This window comes from Melospiza melodia, chromosome 5, assembly GCF_035770615.1.
Source record: "Melospiza melodia melodia isolate bMelMel2 chromosome 5, bMelMel2.pri, whole genome shotgun sequence".
NCBI lineage: Eukaryota > Metazoa > Chordata > Aves > Passeriformes > Passerellidae > Melospiza > Melospiza melodia.
The window spans coordinates 19,888,773-19,903,170 of NC_086198.1; the positions used below are offsets into that span (position 1 = coordinate 19,888,773).

General features: G+C 42.7%; 1 protein-coding gene across 2 annotated transcripts in view; it reads left to right on the forward strand.

Moving 5' to 3' along the window:
• The window catches only part of FAM241A (family with sequence similarity 241 member A), a 56,839-nt gene that overhangs the window by 29,502 nt on the left and 12,939 nt on the right, over positions 1-14,398 (forward strand). The window contains exon 1 of one of the 2 annotated variants that reach the window (XM_063156499.1): positions 10,653-10,754. The exons of the other annotated variant lie outside the window; for it this stretch is intronic. Coding sequence (XP_063012569.1) covers positions 10,653-10,754 — 102 coding nt within the window. Of the gene's footprint in view, positions 1-10,652; positions 10,755-14,398 lie in introns of those variants that run through there. 2 annotated transcript variants of the gene reach the window in all.

Genomic DNA, 14,398 nt, shown 5'->3' on the forward strand with positions numbered 1-14,398 from the left:
ATATGCTAAAGAACTTGGTTCCTGAACAGGGGTCTGATTAACTGCAAAACACCCGTCACTGAACCATGAAAAAGAAAAGAAATTAAGTAGTTGAGAGTTTTATGATTGGTTCTCCAAAGAGGAAAGAGGAGGGGAAAAAAAAAAAAAAAAAAAGCCAGGGATGAGAATGTGCTCCTACTGAGAAAGGAGGAGAGGTTACAAGAAAATGAGGACGAGGCTAAGACATACAGAATACAACATACAGAAACATTTTAAGGTGATGAGAAGCAGGCAGTCCCCTTCATGTTTTGAGACTGCTCCTAATGGCACTCAGTGCTAGACTCTTGGCCCAGGATCTCAGAGGAACCACAGTACCAAGGAATCACAGACCAATTTTCTTGACATCTATTTCCAGGGATTCCTCTTTCAGATCTCCCTTCAAAGAAAAGAGATTGCTTGGTTCCAACTCCAGTCCTGAAGCTGCAAATGACAATGTATTTTTTCCATGACAAGGCAAGGACTAAAAGCAATATTCAAGCTTACATACATTTTTTACAAGACTAGAGGTGTATCAATATTGTGCATCTGTAAGGACAATACACCAGTAAGTTTCATAATGTCTATAATTTTGTCTGCTTAGATCAGAAAAGGGTTTCTTATAGTGATAAGCACTATTTGATCGATACTTTAACAAATTCAGTGGTTTCACAGACTCACACATATGCCATAGCAATTACTAAACAATTGCACAAAACAGTGATGACCATAGTCAAAATTCAGTGCAGCTTCTTAGCACACAACCTCGTGGTTTTATACTGTGGTTTGCAGAAGTGCCTCTCTATAAAGTTCATTAAGTTACAAAATCTCTCATATGGCAATAAAAAAAAAGCCAATCAGACAGGAAGAATGGGAAATTCTAATTGATAAACTAATGACCATATAACTTGATGAGAAACTCAAAATGAAGAAAATAAGCAGGAAAAGCATTGAATTGCACAAATATATTAATTTGAATGGGGTTTGGTTTAATTTCACAGAACTTGCATTTCCAAATGTTAAAGATCAGAAGCTTTCATAGATAATATACTTATGAACAGTTCAGCAAAATTTAACTTTTCTTAGAATTTCTGACATTTTCTCTCTAAAATGTAAAGAAATTTTTGCTTTACACGATCAGCCTTTGCTGCCTTGAAGCAACACATGTTCTTATTATTCTTTTGCTTGATCACGCCCTCACTCATATGACAGTGATGAAGCTGACTGAGAACTTCTACAGTCAGTGAGTTCAGGCTGAGGTTCCAGGTGCAGCACTGCATGTAAAGTAGCAAATGATCAGTGTCAAAGGCAATGTCATGCCAGCCTCGTGTGACATCTGTAGCTTGTAGTGCCAGTTCTCCTCTCTAACAAACACACTCCAGACACACTCCCCAAGGTGCTGTTTCCTGGCACCCCCTGGCTGCGATTGCTGCAGCCACGTGGAGCACCAGCAGCACATTTCACCCTGAAGGCTGCCTCTTGGGTCCCACTGGAACTGTGCCTAGGAGGAAAGGCTACAGGGTGCTAAATTTGTCCAAAAATCATCATACTCTTAAAAAAAACCCTTTGAATTCAAAACAGGCATGGGTTCAACAGCTTGCCTCTTTTTTGACTAGGTGTCTTAATTTAATGAGCATCTCTCTCTTAGAATCACTGCCCTGAGTCTGTCTAAATTGAATGGCTATTTTAGCATCTGTTAGATGAGCAGAGCTGGTCTGATGGGCTGGTCTCCATGAGATTGGTCTGGATTAAGCTGTCCTACTATGAATGTTCCAGGATAACTGTTCAGAGTGAAAACCCCATTAAAATTAAATAAAATACCCTTACTCCAGTATTACTATATTCGGATATTTTTTAAAGTTATCAACTTGCAGTTACAGTAATTAAAAAGGGAGGAATGAGGACACAGACAAGAACAAACAGGAACATGAAACAGCTTTTAGACAAGCTTTTAGTAACTTTCCTTTTCCCTTTGGGATTAGCCATTTTCTATTCTTTTTTAACAGTCATGCAGCACCAGAACAGATTTTCACTTCTTCGGGAACAATAAATTTGCTCTGTTCTGTTTGGATGTCTCCCTGAACAAGAAGTACAAAAATAATCTGATAAGTGAGGAAAAAATCCTAGGGTATTTTAAAAGCTAAATACTTCAGTTAGATTTTTTATTAAGTACACCAGCTCTCCATAATTAGGCAGTAAGTCAACTAGGCATTCACTGAAGCCTAATCACGATCCCTGAGAGGCTTTAAAGACTTAACAGCTGCTGCTTTAATGTAGGTCCATAATAATATTTTACACTCACTCTCCAATACTGATGTGAAAGGAAAAACAAAGTTAAAAAAAGAATAATAGCAATTTCAAAGCAGAACTCATTCAGTATTCTCAGAATCTTAGTATATAATATTTAAGCCAATTTGCTCAGGAGATAAGGAACAGAAGGCTTGACAGCCATGAAAAATTCAGTTATTCAGTATTTGTTTGGGGAGGGTTCCTTCATATTTCAGAGTTTCTCCTTTCCTACTTACTACATTTGTCTTTTGTGGCCCCAAGGCGAAATTCTAATAGCAATAGTAGCTTCTTTGCATTTCTTTAATTAAGTTCTGAGAGGTGCCAGATGCTTCCGTTTTGCAATCTCCCTTTCTCTTACTAAAGCACAGAGGAGTTAATCATATAGTAGTCTTTAGTTTACTCTGAACCCAGGCTGGGGCAGTGTAATTAAATCTTGCCTCTTAGTTGAAGTTTAGCCTGTCATCACAGCAGGTCTCTGTTGCATTGCTTTGTGTTGTTTTTTAACCAACAGAGAAATATCAGATTTTATTACCCTCTGTAGTTTAAATTATTAAAGATTTGATCTGTAATAATTTCTTCTTGTCCAAAAACTAAGTGTTATAATTTGGCCCTTAGGAAGGGCCTGGTGCAGTCATAATTAAATGTAGGTAGTTTGGGCTTGGAAAAAAAGCAGAAAAATTCCAAAGGATAATGGTTCATATTAATTTTAATCATATTCAGAGGTTATTTAGGTGCCCAAAGGTACCAGTAGGTGTTCCCTGGCACTTTCACAAACATATCAGGACACTTTTGAAAAGCCTGATGTTGCATTATCTGCAGCCTTAGCTGTCTAAACATTCTTTGACTTAATTCATGGCTCTTGCATCCCCTCTTCAAGGATATGGCAATGTTAAGCAAGGCAAATATTTTCGCAAATACCCCAGAAACAGCCAATGGGTTCAGTCTTTACCTTTCCTAATGGACATTTTATCCAGTCAGTGGTGCAACTGGGATGCAGTTCACTTCCCAGCTACATCTTCAGGTTGACCAGATGTGGTATTTATCACTTTAGCTTTCTCCTCACCTTGCACAAGTCAAAAGAGACCCCCAAAGTACTTTGAGAGGGTCCCCAGCTGAGGGACTGGATATTCAGTAAATAAGGGACCTTAGCCAGGACAATGTGTCCAGCTCTACCTTCCTGTCTCACTTGAAGACTGTCAGGTATTTACAGAGATCTAGTCATGAATTAACTGCAGATCCAGAACTTTGTTTAAAGGAAAGACTTTAAATAGGGAAAGACTCGCAAATAAATTTTAATAACAAACACTTTTGAGAAAAACTTGCTCTGCTTGGGTACAATTAGCAAAGAAGAGACGTAAAATTAATCAAATAAATTATCCATTGTGAATTAGTCACATAATTTTATGGAAAGCCTTAAATTAGTCCAAGATAAAAATCCTAATTTATTACTCCCTTCCCTGAAGCACAAGAATACGTGACAGCTTCAAATAATCAGGCTTTGTTTAAAAAAAAATCAAGTTTAAACCAAATCACTTAGGCCTTTCTGAATCTTTAATAACTCTCTTGAATGAACCTTGTCAGATTTGTAGTCGCATTAAATTAATTTCAGCAAATGAAACTGGAGCCACATAAACTCAAGTCACCACCAAGCATAGCCCTGACTCCTCAGACCCAGCTTGAGTCTTGCACACATGCACATACACATGGAGCTTTCTCACAGGCTGCTATTGTCAGAAAATAAAATACTGTCTCTATTGCCAGGCTAAAAACAAAACGTTCATTGTATGGGGATTCTGCCAGTCTGTCTCCCTAGGTCTGTTCATCTGCCCACTCTGGGGGGCCAGAAAGCCTTCTCAGTGAAGTACTTTGAGTAAGGCCATCCCTCTTCCTTATCATGCACATATATATTCATTGATATTTCTTTGAGAAAATCATGCTACCACAATCACTTGTGGTTGCCTGAGTGCTTAGGATTTTAATCAGGAATTAACGTGATCTTTCCCAATTTTAACCAAAGGGCCTCTTCTGCTGGCACATATCCTCTTGGTTCTTTCTGTAGTTTAGTTTTATACGCTCAGAATTGCTCAAAACCCTAATTCATCTGTCCACATGAGACTTAACACACATGCACACACAAACCCCCCCAAGCAGCAGCCTACTATTCTGGCCTGTCCTTACTTGCACTTGGACAAATGACAGCACATTAAGGACAGCTAAGGGTTTATTTTAGCCTAACAAATTTTGCATTATGAGTCCATACTTACTAAAGTACCCAGTGGCCAAAAATCCTTGTCCTTAAAACAAAAACACAACCAAAAAAAGGGCTTTTTTCATGTAAACAAAAAGAGATTCTCAGTGGAGGAGAGCAAGCATAATTACATATTGGGGCTGAGGTCATAGATTCAGAGTGTGGAGTGTTCAGCACCAGTGCCTTATTAAGAGTTTTCCTCTCCCTTCTCTTTCTCATGCCTCGAGCCATTTGTTTCTGTTCCTATGACTCAAAGCTCCATCCTGGCTTAGTGGCAACAAAACTGTTTGTGGGACTGGGCTAGGAATGATCACAAGCTCTCTGTCATACTTGGCCAATATGTTTCTCTCCAGGCCCACAGCAGGGTCCTCCGTGCACCTGCAGCTGTGGGAGGGCAATGGGCCACAGGGATGGATGAGGAAGGGAGAAGTGACACTGGTGTGGTGGCACTGTAAAGATAAAGCATCGTATTAGTACCACATCAGATTTATTTCAACTTCCAGATGAACTGAGAGAAAAGTCTTATTGCTATGGAACACAGCAAAAAAAGAACTGCAAAAAGAAAAGGGCTCTATTCCTGTGGGAAACTGCTGGAAGCTCAAGAGCTTTGTGAGTAGCAGCAAGCAGCAAACTGAACCCATACTTCCCACGTCCTGAAGTAATAAATAAATAAATACCCTGCTGTTAATTTGGACTGTCTATACATTTTCAAAATATTTTTTGCCTGCTCTGAGCTTACACTGCAGTGGAGTAAATGCTTATAAAAGCCTCATGGCAAGATAAGAAAATCAAAACTCACTTCTGAGGTGGTAGCCGAGAAGAAAGGTAATAAATCACAAAAGATCACAGCAATTGAAGTAAGCAAATTTAAGTTTTAAAATTTTGTTTTGAAAGCCTACTAATTCCAATAGGGTGGAGGTAAATATTGATCATTCAAGCCGGCTATGCAGAAAATCAGCCTCTCATCAAGGAAGATAAATAAACCTCACCTAAAAATAGAATGAAATAAAAAGGAAATTGTTAGACTTGATAGCCAGGAAAGAGCCTTTTGTCAGATTTTTTATAATGTGGAATGATATCCAAGGGAAATGGCAGAATTTACTTGAAATGTTTAAAAAAATTACACTGGCAAATGCATTAGAAAAGGTACTACAGAAAACCACCCTGCAATGCCTAGGAGTGCTCCAGGTGACCTTTTGTAATAGAACTTCACTGTTACTGTTTTGCTTCTGCCTTTCTGAGCCCCTGTATATGAGCCCATGTATATTTTGCTTTGACCCTTAAATGAGATTTCATGATACATATCAACTGTTGGAGAAAGATATTGCTAATGTGAAGTGATCTTCAGTGTCCTTTTGTCATTATACATGGAAGAAAAAGGAACCAAATTAATTGTTTCATTTCATTTTTATTCAGTATCCTTTAATATATTTTCATGTTTTGAATTCCAATTTCTTCCAGTTCACTTTGTATCTGGTGCTGGAAAAGCCCTTTCTTGTATTTCTTAATATGCTTGAAGGATCTAAGGAAATTACAAAATTTAACAGCTTTACTTCAAAAATCCATGCAAGAGCTGCAATGACCATCATAAGCTGCATGGTCATACTGGACAAATTGTCTGAGAGTTTAGAGAATTTACTTATATTAACATCTGGAATATAAAGTAGATAAAACCCATCAGGGAGTTTGAAATGTTCCATTCATCGGTAAATCCATTATACTGTATAAAACCACATTGACCTTTTACCAGTTATGACAAAAGTTTCCATTAACCGAGCTTAAAGAACCTCTGTTTTTTCCAAGCCTTTTAATATTTACATGAACTCTGGAGATTGAAAAGATTTGGATTAAACTGTGCAGTCAGCAATCTGAGTGAATCTCATACTGAAGTCAGTTACATATGTTGGATGCATATAAAAAAGGGAAAAAAGTTTTGGTTGGTTTTTTTTTGTTTCTTTTTCTGAAGTTCTTAACCATATACTATTAAAGGAAGTTAGCTGAGTTGCCACTGATAGGAAGTGGCAGGTAGCAAGCAGGTGAGAACTCCAGACATCCACTATATCTAATTCCTTTTCCTTCTGAGTCTCTACAAGGATGAGTTTTGTGTTGGGAATAGCCCCAAAGGCTTGGTCTGGAGCAGATGCAGGCACACAGACTTGTGTCTGTTGAACTGGCTGGTTTATGGTGCTTAATTTTAGGCTGGTGGTGGCTGTTTGTGCCAGCTTTCTACCAGGTGGGAGAGAGGACACACAGTGCCTGCCCTGGTATAAGACTTTTACACACAGTGCTAATCCATCAAAAATGTTTGACCTGTTTGAACCAGGAAGGAGTCTGTGTGCTACATGGCAATGTCCTTTTCCATCTGGAATTAAATGGCCAAAACCTGGTTTGGTTGTATCATCAAACCACAGCACTCTGGCAGGCTTCAGCTTTGCCTCCCTGCCCTTAGGCAGGTAGCTGGGATGGGCAAGTCCTGAGGGCAGGAGCAGCTGATGTCACTAGAGAGGGGGCTCAGTGCCCTGGCCATGACAGCAGCCTAAGAAGACATGACCGAATGCCATGGGCATGAAAATAAAAGTGCAGGGTGAATGGGATACATTTCCCTGGGCAACAAGACCAACAGAAGCACTCTGTGTGACTCAGCTGCATGTGATCCCTGTGGTAGCACGCCTTCCTCTGCTGCCTTTCAAATACTGCTCTCATTACCCAACTGCACCCAGGATCAGGAAGTCTCTGAACCTCAGACTCCTGGAAGCCATAAGAATACTCTCAAAAAGTATCTCTGCAGCATTTGTTACCCTCTCCTCACCACCTACTATTGGCATTGGTCAGAGCCAAATAAAGGGAGTTTAGTCCCACTCATTCCAGCTGTGCCTGTGTTTGCAGCCTAGAGTGGTGTTTCAGAAAGGCCAGAGCCTCTCCTGCTCAGCAAAGCTGCAGCATTCAGTCTTCCTCCAGCTGCAAGCACCTGTTTTTCACAAAACCCCTTTAATTACAGATTTTTAGCATGAGCTTCTGACTCTCCTCAGTGACACCCAAATAACAGAGTTGTGCAAGGTGAGCTTTCTTTATTCCTTGGGAGAAATTTTTTCTGTACACGCATTTACAAATCAATGAGAAGCTGCCCCATGCAAAACAATTATTTCAATTATTTTGCAGAATCTGCCCTTTAGCTTCCATCTCTGCTTGGTTGTTTTTTTTTTTTTGGGGGGGTTTTTTTTTTTTTTTTTTTTTTTTTTTTGCATGTTGCTTTTTTGCCTATCACTTATATTACACTGAGATTTATCCTTGCATTTTCTAAAAGTATCGCTACTGGGAGAAGGCGCTATCAGAAGAAGATCAGCCATGTCCAGAAGGCTTTGGGGAACTTCCCTCAGACAGTGATCTTGAAAGGAAAGTTGCTAAGTTATGGAAATCTCTTCTGATGACAGATCCTTCAGCTTGTGATTAGATCCTTATGAAGCTACCAGACACTTCCAAACATCAGGAAAAAATCCAAATTTCGGAAAGACAAAGGAGAAACAGAGCAGTTTGCAGTAGCTCAGCTACATTTACAGACCCAGCACCGGTGCACAGAGCACATGAAGCCTCAGAAAGTTCACCCAGACAATTGCTAAAGGTTGCCATGAGAGCATTTGCTATGAAGGGGAATGGGTTTCTTTAAGGTTAGTGAAGTTGGACAGGTTACAATGGTGACTGTATCCGAAAAGATCTCAGTGAGGGCTTCTGGGTCCCTGTTCTTTCCCTGAGCACTGGATCTGTTATCCCAGAATTGCCTTCACATGTGGAGAGTGCCAGGGAGCCTGAGGCAATTCCACTGCACTGAGTTGCTCAATGTGAAGAAGCAGTCAAAGGCTGCCAGATGCAGTAGGAAGGAGTGTGGCTTTTTAAGAAATATGACAAACTTTCCTTCACTGCAGAATTAATGGAAGAATCTTTGTCTACGGGGAGATAACATCAAACCAATGGGACTGCAGATATGTGAGGAAGAAAGAGCAGCACCAAGCCAGCCAACATGTTTTAGTACTCCTGGCAGGATGGTCACTGCTGCCCAGGAGGCAGTGGGGTCAGAGGCTGGGCTGTGAAGAACAGTGGTGGCCTCAGCATAAACTTTTCATAAAACATTTCTAATGTGTGTTTTTGTTATACACAACCCAGCAAAGGTTTATGGATGTAAATGTACTGAAAAGCTCACTGAAATAGACACCTAATCTATGCTTAAATTAAGACTTTTTTTCCAGAGGGCTTTTACAGAATGTCGGTACTATGTGTGACACTTCATTTTTTCACAAATCGCCCACAGAGCAGAGAACCTCGGGGATGTTTTACTACACTGCTGCTGAGTAGTCATATTGTGCACAGAGATGTATCACCACAGTGCCTGGTGGCGAAGTCCATAGGATTTCTTCTTGAGTCCAGGAATTTTGCATGGCACCAGGACTGCAATAGTTTATGGTCACTGTCTAAACAGTGTGATATTTCTTCAAGCTTCTCTCTGTTCCTAAGAAAAAATTACTAACAAACAAATAGGTCATGGATGGGAACTCTGGTCAAGTAGTTAGTCAGGCCTTCAGGGCAAACTGGTTTTGGCCAGCCAGCACTTTGGGGAGCAGATTGGGCCAGTTGTTCCATCAGGATGAGGAGCCACAGCCGAGCAGGGTGGGCAGAGCAGTGACCCCTTCCCCCAGTGCTCAATCCCAGCTGTCCCCCCATGCTGGCCCTCAGCCCCTGCAGCCAGACTGAGGGGCCTGGCAAGGGCAGTGGTTGGTGTATTGCCCCCCACTTATGAAGAACCTTTGCTTGTAGCCTGAAGGTGTGACTATGCCACAGCTCACTGAATGGTTTTTGTGATGGTTTTAGGTGTGCTACAAACAGCTACTGCTGTTTATTGCCCAACAGTAATGATAGGAAAAGCTAATAGCAGGTAGAAGTTGCTCCAAATGACAGTGGGATCCACACCTAGCCACCAGAAAGCCATATAATATTAATCCAAATGTCTCATTTCCACTGAATCTTGCTGTTAACACAACCTGTTAGCACCTCCACTAATTGCTTATGGAACGAAAACTGAGCCAAGCAGACCTGCCACCAATAGTGCATGAACGGGATGAGGAGAAAAGATGCATAAGGATGACAACAGTGGTCCCACCACAGCTGGGGAATGCCACACATTGAAATCCAGCTTCACTTTCCGATTCTGTTCTCCCTGTACTGGGGTGGACAGCATGGATAAGGCGTGCAGGGCTGGCAGGAGTGAGGGCTCCCTACAGAGGGAGGGAGGGATGTGCTGGGAGCGGGCGCCAGGCACACCCTGTGCAGAAGCACCTCATTAGCACAATCGGAGAAGCCCTTGGAAAAGAACTTTAAGACCACCGAGTCTGTTAACCCAGCACTGCCAAGTTCACCACTGAACCATGTTCCCAAGTGCCACATTTACACATCTTTTAATACCTCCAGGGATGGTGATTTCACCCAGGCAGCCTGTTCCAACGCTTGACCACCCTTTCAGTGAAGAATGTTTTCCTAAAATCCAATCTAAACCTTCCCTGGCATTGTCCATACACTAAGTCTTATTTTCGGGATCTGCTGTTGCGTTTCCTTCTTCCTGGTGTGTATTAGTTCCTTTTAAAGAACAGAAGACAGGATCCAAGCAGCTTCGGAAGAGCGAGGCCAGTGTTTCCTCTTTCCCGAGGGAGGAACGGCGAATGCCACATCTCAGACTGCCAAGAGCAGCCGTTCCTCCCCAGGGATACACCGACGAGGAGCGGTGCTAAAATTAACGCTTTATTAACACCTGGCACTTCCTGCCTTGAACAAAAGCTTTAGAAATCGGCTGCTCGGCGTGGTTTATTTTTCACTCCAACGAGCAGCGAGCGCCCGCCCAGCCCGAGGCGGGAGCCGGCAGCTGGAGGCTCCCCGCCCCGGGCCCCCCATCCCCGCCGCGGGGCCGCTGCCAGGGGCCGCCCCCCGCTCCCGCGGCGCCGCCCTCCCTCCGTTCCTCCCTCCGTGCCGCCGCTCCCCCGGACCCCGTGACGGCCCCGTCCCGCCCCGGCAGGCGGGAGCGCGGGCAGCGCTGGGTCCCGCTCGGCGCGGAGCAGCCATGGGCTCGGCGGCGCAGCTCCCGCCGCCAGCGCCGCTCGGGGAATGCGAGCGGGAAGCGGGGGCGGCGGCCGCCCGGCACCGGCGGCGCCCGGAGGAGCAGGTGGGTGCCCGCCCGTGAGGGGTCTGGGAGGGCGGGCCGCGGCTCCGGGGCTGCCCCCGCCGCCGGGCGGCAGCAGAAAAGCGGCGACGCTGCTGATTCCTCTCCCGTGGCGTTCCCGGTACAGCCCACCCGTGCGAGCCGCTCCCGGGTAACGCTCCATTGCGGCGGGGCTTATGCAACCTGCGTGGGGCTGCCCACGCCTGGTGCTGGGGTGTCCCGCCTGTGGGCCCGCCTGAGTCTCGTTCTTCCCTCCGGGACGCTTCGTCCGCCTGGAGGAAAATGGGAGCAGATGTACGGGGGTAGTCCCGGCACGGCATCCACATGGATCTCCTGGAAATAACCAGGGTGCTCCTGCCATCCCCGGAATTCCCCCCAGTAGTTCAGCTCTTGTGTGCGTTCACTTGAGTATTTTAAGCTTTTAGTCTCTGTGTTACTTAGGAGACGTAATATACTGTAATTGGAGGAAAACACCAACTCTTTTTAATTTTTTTTTGTCTGCTTCAGGATTTATGTTTTTTATGGCATGGAAGTGGGCTTTTTGCTTAGGAGCCGTTTTCCTATTGTTAGCTGTAAACTGCCTTTCCAGGCATGCTTTTGTTTTGCAGACAGCATCGTCCCGGTGTTTAGACAAAGGCAGAGCTCTTAATGCACCTTTATTGATGTTTCATTTAAAGGAAGAAAGAACACAACCTTTTTCATGCTCAGTAGTAGAATGCAATGATCAGCTCTGAAATATACTAGCACTCATGATTGCACAGGGGCAAACAGAGCTGCGGGAGCGCATCCATAAGTAATTTCCCAAAGGTTTTGATTACATTAATCATTTTTGTTGAAAATTCTTATAATTCTTTTGTTGAAAATTCTTATAATCTTATAAGATGCTCTTCAGTTAACCATAAATGAGCCATATCACAGCTGAGATAGTTTAATATCAGAAAGTGTCTGGTAGTACTTGCCTGACATGACATCTAGAAGCAGGCCACTGTCAAAGATTCCGATACTTGAGAATTCACTTAGCCACATTTACGCCACGTTTACGTAAGTCAGAGCATCTTCTTGCCCCTTTCTCTAGAAAAATGGGGCAGAGCAGAGCACATGCCTGAATGTAGGGTAAGGACAGATACACCAAGGGAGGCTCAGAGTTCTGTCTGTGTCCATAAGCCCTCCTGTAGGATGTCACAGGAGGCAAGTAAGGAATACTTGCTGGTTCTGGTTACTCTCCTTCCTGGAAAGAGAGGTTCAAAAGTTGCATCAGATCATCTCATGCATTACTGTGCTCAAACTAGTTGTAATTCCTCACCAAGGAGCTTTTCCCTGGAGTTTACAGCTGCTTCTTAGCGACGGGTGTGTTGTGGTTTCAGGGGATGGTGCAGGCTGAAGAGCTGCCTTCAGTGGTGCCTAGACACACTTTCAAATGAAACTGCTAAATGTACTTCTTGGGTGGCCACAGCCACACTTGGCTGACAAATTCTCTTTCCACTTTTCTCAAGCCCAGGTAGTGATCCTGGACCTTTCTGACAAGTTGAGGTGTAACAATAGGATAATAGAGATTTTAAATATACCACAAGGAAGAAGGAGAAAATCCTTCCTGATTCTTGGATATGTTTCACTGTCATGGGACAGAGTAGTTTTTCTGCATGCTGAGGTGCAGTCAGCTGGGGAAATAATAAAGTAGATTTGGAAATAAGAATTATCACTTGCCTGTATTTAATATACAGAGAAAATTAAAATATTGGATAAAGTATCAATAAAAATAATAATAATTGGATAAATATTTTATTTTTTATGTGTAGGGAAGACATAAGGACACAAGGAGTTGGTGGTTCCTGCACTTGCTGCAAACTTTGACAGAAAGTCCCAGATTCTTTTGTTCAAGAGAAGAACAAAGTTTTAGTTTGATTTGGAGGGGCTCCTGTGTCACCAAGCCTTGTAACACTCTGTACCTTTTTTGCTTTCTTGAGTGTGTTCAGTTTTCTCTCAAAATAATCCTTTTCCCCCGCCCGTTTTTGCTCTCACAGAGGAATTGTTGCTGACCTCTGCCGTTCCAGCGGGCAGGGATCCTGTTTCCAGGCTGGGTCCTTACTGGAGTCTGGTGGAGGCCCAGCTGTGGCTGTGTTTGCTGAGGGTGTTTGCTCTGCCAACACAGCCTCTGGTCCTCAGCCTGTGTTTTCCTGTTCCGTGCTCTCTCCTGAGCTATGAACGCGTGCGTGCTTTAGTCATATGTGCCATGCAAAAGAAAGGAGTCAAAATCTGCTTTGCTATTGGTATAAATTCTTATTTCTCTCATTAGGTGTGAAGTAAAGCTTGCATGAGAGAAAATCCTTTGGCCGTTCTTGAGAGGGACTTTTAAGTGAGGATCTGGGGCTTCAAACCTGGGTGTGATTTGGTTTTTCCCATTTCCTGCAAAATTTGTGTAAGATCATCATACCTTGTAACAGAAAACTAAAAGAATATCTTTCTGTCAAACAGGACCTAAGTAATAATGAGTACACCCTTTAAATTTTTTTTTTTTTTAAGAAAGAGCACCCTGTAGGAAATAAATCTATTTAATGCCAAACCCTCTGCTTTAATTTTTTATTGAAGTTGTTATTGTGTCAGCACAGGCATGCTTAATGAAATTACTGACAGGTCCTTTTTTGTATGGACAGTTACATATCTGTACATTCCAAATGGATGGATAGGTAACTAAATGTTAAATATAGCCTTTGAAATTCATTATTGCATTACACTGTAGAATTACCTATTCTGTGATTAGATTTGAAAGCTGAACTGGATGATAATTTGATTTGTGTGCTTTGTAGGTTTGTATGAAAAGCTAATTACACCTATTTTAGTCTTCAAAGCACTGCAGGACCTTGGTAGTTTCTTCCACCTGTCCTGTATTTCAGTGCTGGGGTTCAGATGTAGTAAGTGAAAGCACCCAAAGATTCAGTTGCTCCTGAAGCCATGGGAATTTGCCATGGCTGATTTGCCACTCAAGATCACATTTTTTCCCTAACTGTTGATAGCTATTAGTCAGACACATAAATTGTCCTGTATTTTCAACATCACTAGAGATAAGGACCTCAAGCCTTCTTCTCTAACCCACTTCCTAAAATAGGTTAGCCACTGTCACATTACTGCATTCTAATGTCATCAACACCTGTAAATTAAACTATTAAATAAGAATAGAAAAGCATGAGCGTGTATTAATAAAAGTTGATGCAGAAGTCCTGTGTTTGCATCACCTGCATCCTGCACATGCCCTACAGCAGGGCACGAGGTGGTATCAGTGGGATGCACAGCCCCTGTCTGTCTAGAGGGACTTTGGAGCCACACTCTGTGGTTGCCTTCTGTACTGAGAGCTGTGGGCAGCTCTGTGTCTGGGCAAGAATGGGGTTTAGTTCCTTGTAATCAAAATTGAAGGCAATAAAAAAATTCCCAGTTACTCCAGTGAGGCCAGGATCTCCACGCTGGCTTGGGATGCACAGAATCCACAGTGCTGTTCAAGTGTAAAACCAAGGCCTCTAGAAAAAGTTTAAGTGCAGATTTAATACATGATAAGTGTATTTGCAAGTAGATTTATTAGCATAGACTATCATCTTTTCATTTACCTAAGTTTGGAAGCCTTTGGGATATTTTATTATTATTTTGAACAGTGTTTT